Source organism: Papaver somniferum, chromosome 6 (genome assembly GCF_003573695.1).
Source record: "Papaver somniferum cultivar HN1 chromosome 6, ASM357369v1, whole genome shotgun sequence".
Classification (NCBI taxonomy): domain Eukaryota; kingdom Viridiplantae; phylum Streptophyta; class Magnoliopsida; order Ranunculales; family Papaveraceae; genus Papaver; species Papaver somniferum.
The window spans coordinates 151,973,381-151,985,497 of record NC_039363.1 but is presented as its reverse complement, the minus strand read 5'-3'; the positions used below and the strand labels follow the sequence as shown (position 1 = coordinate 151,985,497).

Here is a 12,117-nt window from a genome sequence, read left to right as displayed (position 1 = left end):
CAAGTAACAAAGAGGTGAATAATAATGATTGTTCGACACAAGCAAAGGATAGTAAAGAGGATGTCAAGGGGAAGGCTAAGATGTATCCTTCACAATCTAAGATAAAGGAAAAAAGGACCGTACATGAAATTGGTAGGATGAGAGGACCTAGAAGAGATAAGTCCAGTAAGTATTTGAGGCCTATCAATTTTATATACGATAACTACTCGGAAGATCTATCGCCAATAATTCTTTTCATGAGCATATTGTAGCAATGGATGACGTGCAAGATGATGGAAATTGTGGATATCACGTCACGGTGGAACAACTTGGTCCTTTTAAGGAAGATAACAATCCTGTGCCCCCCTGAAAATGAAGTTAACTATATTCGGCAACGATTGTTACAAACCCTACGTAAAAACAAAGATTTCTATAAGACAATGATGAGAACAGGTGCAAGAGGAGATGCAGGGGTGGAAGCGGAGTACATTGTATTCGAACGTCGTTTGCATGGGGATTTTATCATTACCGAAGAACCTTGGATTTCAATGCCCATTTGTGGGTTTTTAATAGCGGAGACATTCGATTGCGTCGTACATTGTTTTTCATGGACGAGTAGTAGCTTTACTTAACTGATGTGATTTTGAATTGAGTTGTAGTATAAAGTTCGTTGAGACTTGTGAAAGCAATAGATTTTAGACCTAATTTTAAAGCAAAGAAAATAAGCAAATAAATGTTGATATGTTGTGAAAATTATGGAGAGGCTGAATCTAGGATTTCACCATTCATCGATACTTATGTGGTTCTAAATTAATCTATATCATGCAATTTAAACAATTGATTCGATTCTAAAGTATCGCCAAAATCAGATTCCCAAAATATCAAATGTTAGTCGCAAATGTAACGCATCAAGAGTCTAAAACTAAGCATGCATCATCAAGAGAAAACACATTTGATTAATAAGAATCATTAAATTTATTTTTTTATCAATGCAAATAATCATATAAAAATATTTCATAAATTTAGAAAATAAATATTACCACATAATTCTTGAGAGAATGGCTTCCTCCGTCGCCCCAAGGATTGGGTTTAGCTCATCATTAGGAAAACACGCTCAAAAAGCATTTTTTATTGCTCAAAGGTGGTGTACAAATGATGAAACGGGAGAAACAATGATAAAACCGGGTTTGTAACAGTTATATGTGTTACAAATAGAAAAGAACGATAGAACTGTACTGTCGCTAATTCTCGACCCACGACTGTGTGTCGTTTCCACTGTTGAAAAACGACTGTCTTGGATGGTATGTTCTTCGCGTTCTTCAGATGAGCAGCAGCAGAAAAATATTTCTGGAACTTGATTTTTTCGACTCTGTGATGCTCTATAATCTCCCAAACTCTCCGTAAACCTTCTATGATATTCCAGCACCAATTTATAACCCAGCAACAACAAAATCTCACGTAATAACTTCATATAATTCTCCATTATTCTTCACGGCCAGTTTAGGAAATAATTCATATTTTTGATCTCTACACACGTTCTGAAGGTTCCAAATTGCCATATTTAACTCCTTCACACTCCAAATAGTTGTTAGGGTCTTCCAAACACGTGCAAACTCCTCTGCTGCTTGCGCAAATCCCGTGATATCCTCTTCCGAGAGTAAACTCCCTTGTTTTCTTCTCGTGAATTATCTAGCCAAATTTAGCCAATTAAATCACTCATGATAGTTTTGTTGGGACATATCACAACTACCCAACAAATTTCAGCCCTTTAATCGACCCAGAACTCCTTCAAACTTCGATCGAAAACTACACAGTTATGTTTTTTTATTTTCCCGCTAATTTTTTTTTAAACGAAGAAGAAGGTGTCCCCCTAACCAAACCAGGGGTGCGAATAGCAGGTGGCGCTCTAGGGGTGAAAATAACAGGTAGTGTGCCCCTTAGTAATTGGGTGCTGAGGATGAATTTGGGCTATGCATAACCCTGGGTACCCCTTAGCCAAATCTAGGGTCCGAATAGCAAATGTCCCCCGGGGGTCCAAATAACACTTTTTTAGCAACTTTTTCCACACAAGTGTATTTCTCCAAAAATACCTACACAAACATAAAAACACCATAATAAGTACAAAATCAAGCACTAGCAATAGAGACACTGAGGACAATTCAGACACAAAAGTGTGTCTATCATTACGCGCCTCCAACAAAACCTTGCAATGATGGTGTAAAGGATAGAAGACTTGTTCTTGGATTTGTTCAAAATTGTCATTTTATCGGCCTCAAACTTAGACCAACTTGCCCATTACCACCCTTGATGAGTGCAGCCTTTTGGCCTAGATTTGAAAATAATTTTGCGATGGATTGGTGTGCAAATTATGCGACGGAAATGGATCTTTGGATATCTTTGAATGTGCAGCCTCCAAGTGGACAAGTAATTATGTTTTCAAGTGATGAGGATGAAAATGATAAATAAGAGGTCAGTGAAGATGATGAGAATGAGGTCAGTGAAGAGGATGAGAAAGAGGTCAGTGAAGAGGATGAGATTCGTTTAGGATCTCCATAAAAATGTTTCATGGGTTTATCCGCGTATTTTGTGTCTTTTGATTTTCGTGTATGATGAGGATGATATTTTTTGACTAGAATTGCAATTACATGTACCCATCAAAACGAAATACGTGAATGATTTAATTTTTGGTTATGGAACGTGTCGTTTTCTAGAAACTGGAACCATGAACACAAGTGATGGTTCGGCTTGTAACTTTAGTTCAAGGAAAGCCGAACCCGACAGAGTGATGAAAATCCAGAGTTTTTCTGTCAGGTTCGGCTTAGAGTATTATTTTGATGAAAGCCGAACCTGACAAAAACCAGAGTTTTTTTTGTCAGGTTCGGCTTATAATATTATTTCAGTGCAAGCCGAACCTGACCAAAAAAAGACCTTGAGTTACTCGCCTAGGTTCGTTTTGTATTATATTTTTTAAGAAAGCCGAACAATGGATTTCAACATTCGGCGCATAACTAGAATTACAGGATAAGCCGAACCTTTCATGATTCATGAACACAAAAAATATTATATCATTCCAAATAGATTTTTCAAATTCATAGAAAATGTGGATTACACACCCGTTAAAGCCTTACAATAAATTTCTAATCGAATTCTTCTAATATCCTAAACGGGTAATGAGAAACCTTCTAAGAATGTAGTAGTGATCTTTGTATTCGAAATTCTTTCCTTTCCATCTTCGACATTCCTCTAGAGCTCGATCTTCAATCTCAGAGTTTGTTTCACCCTTGAGACGATATAGACTCACAATCCGAACTAAAGCTATAAAGTCTTTCACCGTTTCTTTAATAGTTCCAATTCGGCAAATTAAGGCCGCACTATCCCGGTTGTGAGGATTACCTGTTTCAGTGTTGAAGGCTTCATGAATTCTAACCAAGTAGTACATACTCATCAAACCCTTCACTCGTCGTTCTTCACCCTTGTTTGGATAGTATGCTACGTAATTAGTGCAAAGAGACAAATATTCTTCTAAAGTAAACTCATGAGTTGGGGGTGCCATTTTTTTTAGTATATGCTCTGAAGATTATGAAAAACCATGTATGCCTATATATAATACAGGTTACAACGGCTACATATTTCAAAAAAAGTCGTTCATAGATTTTTGTGCAAAAATAGACAATGTTCGGTTCATAAGAAGGATTGACCATAAGCCGAATCCGTTTATGTAACGGCTAGAATTTTAAATTTTGAAACTTCTTACAGGTTCGGCTTATACGAGTTTGCAGATCTAAGCCGAACCCTCCACTGATTTACATAATAGTTCAATCTTAAATTATCTCTAACGAATCTCGGTCATTAGTTCTCTAATGGCGTATTTCACAAAGGCTTTGAAATCTAGCTTCCTTAAAAAAGAAAAATACCGAAGTTAGTATGCAAACTAATGCATACTATCGAAATTAAAGGTTCGGCGCAAAACTAATTCCATCGAATAAGCCGAACCTGAAGGACAAAGGATTCGGCTTAGCACGACCACCTTTCTAGGACAAAGGACAAAGGATTCCATCGAATAGGCGTCTTCATCTTACGACGCATCATTACCGGGTTGGCCGGTAGCACCATCTTGGCTTGTACCTTCACCAACTTGTCGAGACCTCTTAGTGGTAGGCATTTGTGTGGGTTCCTCGGGTCCTTCTCCTTTGTTGATGATCGCATCCCACTTTTTGTAAAGGTATTTTTGTTCTTCCACGGTCATTGGTGTTTTGCAACCAAGTTTGGCCTTCATTTTTTTCAACATCTCACTACCCTCGGAAACCTATTTTTTCATTTGTCAACAACTTATAACCGTGAGGTTGAAGACATTTTTACCATAACTAATATATGAAAATAGTATAAAGTGAAGTCATTCTTACCATTATCTTGAAAGCGTTGACTATATCTTCGGAAGTAGACTTGTTGGTGATCTTGATTGCCTTTGCCTTCCCCTTATCAGCTATCTTTTAATTTTTCTTATTGATAATGAAGGGATGAGAAATTTGGTTATACCAATCCATATAGCCCGGATCCTCTTCACATGTATCATCAAGTAAAGGTGCTAACTTGGACGCATCTAATGTGTGATCTTCTAAGTTATTCCAAAACTCAAGGGTGGGATCAGGATCATACTTTGGTTCCCAATATGAAGTGGTGCTTTTAGTTCCAGTACCACTCTTTGGTAACAACCTGAATTTCTCATCAAACAAAGGAACCTTTGCACGCATCCTAATTGACGGAGTACTCGCCGAGGATCGTATATAACATAACCACCGGGATACCACAATGTCCCATGATACATACCTACCAGCATATCCTCATCTTCAACAACTTCATCTTCTTCATCTTCCTTCTCATATGGTTGAAAAGTGACATCATCAACACCCAGTAGGTCTAACGTCTCTCTCAAACTTGCCACCAAGTGTTTTTTGTTCCTTTTCTTCGAGTCATCATACTCGTACCGTGCTGCAGTTGGCTCTGTATCAATATAATCGACATCATTCTCAAATACTTTGGCCAAGTTCAAAATTGGGAAATGGTCATATATCCACACCTACATCCAAAGAACCACATTCAAAAATCAAAGGAATTGAAGTGATAGAAACAATTTTTACTTGGAAACATCAAAGTAAGAATAAAGTTTCCAAACTCAGAGAACTATTCGTCTTATATGGATCAAGTATTACAAGCCGAACCAAATAAAAAACAAGTTAGGCTTATACGATTTTATGGTTATAAGCCGAACCATACTCTGAACTCCCAAAAGTTACCTGGAGCAAAGTGAAGTTCCCTCCGATGTTTGTACTTGTCAATCTAGACGCGGTGGCAAGTTGTTCCATCAGGTAAGCGAGCGTAGCCGTTCCCCAAGCATACTTGTTACAAGTTTCAAGATTCTTTACCAATTGGAGATAACTAGCATTTACCTTGTTTCCGGTTGTGTCGGGAAAGATGTCTCTACCAAGAGTACAAAGCAAGTAGGCAGTTTCGGCTTGCTTCACTGTGACGGGATCCATTACTCTCTACTTTGTGTTCTCAAACTCCTTTTTCAAGTTGGTCAGCTTGATCTTCTTATTCTTCTTATTTCTGCCATTGGGAGTGCATACGGAATCGACATCTTTAACGGATCGACAAAACTCCAACTCAGTTTTGTTTGAATCCCAACCAAGACTTTCCTCGAACAAACTGTAGAGCTCATCCCAATTCATGTCATAAAAATCAGCATCCACACTTCTGCCCCTTGCTTTAAGGCATGTAATCTTTCTAGCCATCAGAAGTGATTGCCATCTCTCCAAAAGGTAATTGAAATGTGTAAGTTTCTGGACAAAAGCGCTCGGTAAAGGCAGAGGTCGACACACTATCATATTCCTTATGTCCATAATTGATAACATGCCATAAAGCACTGGCTTGTACGTAAGAAATCATCTCAGGAACCTCTTCAGAAAGTTTCCATTCCGCTGCCCTCTGGTGTCTCAATACTCGGACTGCACGATTGTGATCAGAAGTCTCATAAATTCTCTTCGTCCAATATTCAACATAACCAATCAACACACTTCCTCCATCTTCCGGAATACCATGAGGCAAACCATCTGATCGAGTTGTAATTACGTCATCTTCATCAGGAATGTGTAAACCAATGATCCGTCGATCAGCATCGTCCTTCTCTTTCTCGGGTTCTGCCACCTTCTTACCTTTCTTGTCTTTCTTGGGTTTTCCTTGGGGTTGTGTTTCTTAATGAACTTATTGATTATCATCTCCAACTATTCCTTCTACTTCTTCATCTTCAGCTATTCCTTTTTCTTGTCTTTCAACTCTTACTTGTTCAGCTTCTTCTTCTAAAATGCCTCCTCTACTTCCCTCTCCCAATTTTTTCTTACCTCCTCCTCGAGGATCGGGAGTTTTAGAAGTAGAAGGTGTTACCTCCATCTTCTTCCTCTTTTTAGCTGCATCGGTCTTGACACAAGTATGAAAGTTATAAGACTACTTCGAACAAGAAAGGCATACAAACTATACGAAATATGGATTTCAAATTCCAAAAACTTGTCAACAAATAAGAAGGCTCGGCTTACCCGAAATAACACATATGAGCGAACCATGTCTTAGAATTTTCAATAGCTTTTCGGCTCATACCACAAACTATTTATAAGCCGATCTCATTTGTTCGGCTCACAACCAATACTATCGAATAAGCCGAACCTAAAATTATGAATTCAAACATTTATTCGGAGCAAAACTAGTACTACCATATGAGCCGATCCTATACACATGCAAAACTTATGAAATTGAAACAACATTTATTCGGCGCAAAACTAGTACTAACATATGAGCCGATCCTATACACATGCAAAACTTATGAAATTGAAACAACATTTATTCGGTGAAAAACTAGTACTACCATACAAGTCGATCCTATACACATGCAAAATTTATGAAATTTCCACAACAAAAATTCGGCGCAAATCTAATGCCATCGAATAAGCCGATCCTAAATACAAGGCTCTATGTCACTAGGTTCGGCGCAAAACTGATATGCATTTTAAGCCGAATCGTTCATATGCAGTTCCAGGGTTGAGTTTGAAGAACAGTTCGGCGTAAATCTAAACTTGATTTTACGAACCCAACCCTGTAACCGCTGCACAAACCATGTTTTTGACGAATTAAACCAATCATACCAACCAAAAATATAAAATACGAGATGGGTTTGTAGAACTAACCTTCTTATTCTCATTTCAGGAGTTGGTTCTTCTTCAATCTCTTCCTCCGGTTGGATTTGTGGTTGATTTTCAGTTTCTTTTTCACTCTCTAAATCTTCTTCTTCTTCAACAGGTTGTTCAATTGGTCGATTAGAACGAGATACTTGCTTACGACGACCCATTATATAGATGAGTTTAATCGTCGATTAACTTTTCACGAATCGACGATCAAATTTCGGCGATGATGCGATGCAAAATTTTTTGTAGAAGATGAACGGGTTTGGCTGCTGTGGAGAGGAAGAAGAAGGTGAATGAAACTGATTTTAGGTTTGTTGGTTATAGGTTTTTGTATTAGGGTTAGGGATAGATTAGTAATTTAAAAAATTTAAGGGCATATAAGTAATTGAACTACTCATAGGGTACCCCTTATAAGGTCACCCAAGTTAGGACTATTGCTTTGTATGCCTAAAAAGATTTAGGTATGCCCAAAATCAGGGTTCATTGAGAATGGTCATGGCCTTAGCGTTTAAGTGAGTTATATTGTAAAAGGCCCGCTAAGCCCACGAGGTGCCTAAGGTGCCAAATCATGTCTATTTATGTTGATTCCTAATTTTCCCTCGGTGAGGGACTTGGCGTCTCGTCTAGCGCCTAATACAACATTATACTTTTGTCTGTTGTAGAAGTCAGGAACAAAAAGAATCCAAAAAGGAGTTTTATTTTGTTCGGTATGCAATTTAACGATGAAAACCACCAAATTGTTGTAGGGATTTAGCTCATGGATGTGCGTCCCAATATAGTAGCCAGGGCCTTATTTCTATTGTATATAAAGGATTATATCTATGTAGCACACACTAACTCTAATGAATGGAATCTTCTTCTCTCTGTATATGTTTATCTTTCCCATCCACTACAATACGTTATCATGCACGATGCTATGCCGCAGAGCTAGATTGGGTTTGGAAGATTTTTTTTTGTTGTTTCAACATGGATGATTTACATCAACGCAGCTATGTAATTATTGTCAAGCTAACGTGGAAATTGATGGAATCAAATCATAGCTAAATTGCATCTACTTTTTCCTATATAATCTTTCTTTCTTTTCCCCTATTTTTGATTTTTATTTTGGCATATACATTGGGTATATTAAATCTACGGTGACAATTGGTTTAATCAGGAATTAGGGATTATTTTTATTAATCATATGTACTAATCATGCATCAAATCGATGAGAATTAGGGATTAGATTAATCATTGGGTATATTAATCATATACACTAATCAGGAATTAGGGATTGTTTTCTCTTATTTTTCTCTTAAATTTTTTCCCCCTAGAATCACATAGCATATTTGTATTTTTTCTTGAAGTATTAAGATTATAATATGCGTATATCTGTTTATGCGTATGTATGTTTATGCGATCGATATTATATTTATGTGGTAATAGCCGTGGATTGGAATCATCACCTGGGAAAAGCGAAGAAAAAGTTCCATCGTAGACATCCCGTATGTTCAGATCTGGGGAAATAGGATAAGTCCCACCCGGTCCTTCCAAAACCGGTCCAACCCGGTCCGTTCCAAACCGGCCCAACCCAATTCGATCTGTTACAAACCGTTCCAACCCAATTCGGTCTGTTCCAAACCGTGATCCCATGTTTCAGTTTTGGTTTTGGTGTCCCCTGTTCCAGTTTGGTTTTGGGATGTGCACAACCAAGACTGTTCCGGTTCTGTCTTTATATCATGGGAATCGAATTTTGATTTTGAGGTATGTAATTATAATATAATGAGGGTGTTTACATCGAGTACTTGTTAGGCTTATTTATTTGTTTTTAGAACATGCCTAGTTTTGTTTATTTTTTGTCTTAAGATAAGTGCATATCATATAAACGGTCAACTTAAACTATGATTGTTGATCTTGACCATTTATGGTTATTTTGTTTTCTTGAATATGATACTGGCTATAGTTGAATGATGTTTATTTATTTTTATTTTTGTTTAATTGGTTGTACCAACTCAAGTCCAATGTATTCATTTGGGGCTTAGAAGTACTTGAGCACAATTATTGGATACTTGATATGTTCCCCAAATTTGGATGTTCCATGGGATGTAATCCACTTATTGGCATAGTGAAATATGTGCAGGGGGACATATATCATGAGACAAAAATGTACTTTTGTCTTCAGCAGTAATAATACCAACACACAAGTATAAATAAAATAGTTGGAAATGCAACCAATTTCACATCAACTTTAATGGCAACAAGAACTTTTCCTGGCCAATTGACTATCTTATTCAGTTGAACTAGATCCAATGTCTGCACTTATGGAATGAAACCACGAGACATAAATTCTCTAAAGCACTTGAGATATATCTGGGTGAAACGTAACATATATTCGCTCTAAAGTAATTGAGTTGAATCTGACTTTTGGTACGTAATAAAGCCACACCACTTATTAAATCTCTCAAGACTCAATGTCTAAGCTATGTATGTACTAAGGGCTAATCACACCAAAGGGTGTTCATGTATGAACTATTACCAACCTTTTTGTAAATTTACAGTGAGAATGAAGTTGATTGCATCTATAAACTATTTCTAATGAATGTGGAAGGAAGCATATTCTTAGAAAATTAATGTGTCAATCTAGTGAATTGTAAATCACTGGAACTTGAATTAGTGAATTTATATTAACCCCAACAATGAACTGATTGGGATTGATTCATAAAGACTTTGACATAACCATAGGCACATTGGTTGTGACACGATGTTCCGTTTTGGAAAAGAGAGGAGGTTAAGAAGACCCCAACCTACAAACAAAAACAGAATAGGGACAGAGAGGAAGAAACAAAATGAAAAACTACCAAGACCAACAAACTTACTACAGGCCGAATGGGGAACACCTCGTCCTACAAGCTGCACCTATCTGTAATACGTTTTGCCCATGGCATCTTCCCTAACGATCTTCTTTTTATTCCATTACCAACCCTGTGTTTTAAAATGAGAACAAATGTGTAAAGTCAAAAGTTGATTCACTAAACACTAGTTAAATCAACGATACCATATTACCATCATTTTCCTTCTTTTTTGATTCTTCCTCAGCTATCAACTTTTCATCTTCTTTTATCTTCTCAAGAGTCTTTATCAGGTTTTGCAAACAAACTCGAGAGTCCCTTTTCATGGTTTTAGGCATCAAATTCTCAGCAACATCAGCAGGAGAAACTTTTACCTCAACGATCAAACGTCTTACGGTGTCAAACAATTCATGAGACTCCAGGTCTAAGTAATTCTTGGCGAACACTTTAAATCCTTCAAAACAACAGTACGACATTTCAATGTGTTTGTCCATCCGGCCTCTACGAATTAGAGCTGGGTCTAATTTCTCAACGTAGTTAGTGGTAAACACGATGATACGTTCTTTGCCGCAAGCTGACCATAATCCGTCTATGACATTAAGAAGTCCAGATAGCGTAACCTTGCTGTCCTGCTTACTTTCTTCTTCTTCATCATCTGCCTTTTCTTTAATTGGGTCTTTCTCCTCTTTGTCGTCTTTCTTTTTCTTCTTCTTCCGTTTTCCGGTAAGATCGAGTGAACAGTCGACATCCTCTATTACAGTAATAGACTTATTTGATGTATCCTGTAAAAGCTTTTTAAGCTCGCTGTTGTCCTTCACTGCCGTTAATTCAAGATCATATATGTCATAATTCAAAAGCTTAGCCATGGCAGCAATCATACTAGACTTACCGGTACCGGGCGGGCCATATAAGAGATACCCACGCTTCCATGGTTTACCAATCTTCATATAGTAGTCTCTGCTCATACTAAATGTTACAAGATCATCGATAATTTCTTGCTTTTTTACTGGATCCATTGCGAGGTGATCGAATGTCACGGGGTGCTCAAACTCTACATGACCCCATAATGTTTTCTTGTATTCATAATACCCTTGGTTTGCATTATTGGAGTAGAGCCGTATGTGCCTGTTCTCTATCATGCTTGCCTTTCCCACCTTGATGACATGCTTCAGATACGACTTGGTGACGGTTTCACGGTGTCGCCGATGAAATTTTAGCCTCAAGTGTCGTTTCTCAGTAGCCGAAGGATAATAAGAAAAAGACTTGGTTTCCGGGATAGTCTTGCCCATGGACCACCAGATTTTCACTCCTTGAAAATCATCAATTATCTCTTCATAATCATCCATGCTAAAGGCAAGATCCTTGTGCCCCTTCACTATCTGAGCCTTCAGTCGCTTTGCAAGTTTAGAACTTTTAGGACCCAAATAAGCTTCAACTGCGGAGTAAGCTTGGCTTAGTTTCAACCGCTCAACACCAGTGAATTCGTCGAAGCTTATCTCCATGTAAGGATTTGCAAATGCCATAGTTCGATGCATGTAAGCTGATAGATAATCAGCGACATGCCGTGGAACAAATTGTTGAATCATCGTGTAAGCGAACATGATGCCTCCCATCAGTGTTCCCATTCCCATCCAAATCTCCCCCATACTCGACATCTTTCTTATTTTCTCTGTGCACCAAGAATGAAATTCGGTGAATTGGAGAAGTAGGAGAGCCTAATAATTACTACATCCAAAATTAAAATGGTTGTGATAATCCTTAAATAGAGATGTCTTATCTCATTTATGAATAGAAAGTAATACACCTTGTGTGCTCATTTTCGCTAATTGATGCTTAATCAAGAAGGAACGAACCCCATCAACATCTTAAAAGGTCCACGCGCATTAAGAACCTTAACAAAAAAATGATTCAAAAACGGAAGGTTATCTGAATCCTTTTCTTCCAAGAGGCACGTATGTAGGAAGTTTCTTCACCGTTCCTTTAAATTATTCAGTTCACACTTCATCATCTTTCTTTTTGTTTTTCCTTTGATTAAATATTGCTATTGTTTGACTAGGTAAAGACCATTCGGTACTGTT

The 12,117-nt window shown here is 37.6% G+C and overlaps 1 protein-coding gene across 1 annotated transcript; it reads right to left on the bottom strand.

The window, feature by feature from the left end:
• Positions 1-9,682: 9,682 nt before the first annotated feature.
• On the bottom strand, positions 9,683-11,882 carry LOC113289820 (AAA-ATPase ASD, mitochondrial-like). The gene is made up of 2 exons (XM_026539201.1): positions 10,254-11,882; positions 9,683-10,172 (listed from the first exon to the last, which is right to left on the bottom strand). The coding sequence occupies exons 1-2, from the start codon at positions 11,692-11,694 to the stop codon at positions 10,156-10,158; spliced, it is 1,458 nt and encodes a 485-aa protein (XP_026394986.1). The 5' UTR covers positions 11,695-11,882; the 3' UTR covers positions 9,683-10,155.
• Between the last annotated feature and the right edge of the window lie 235 nt (positions 11,883-12,117).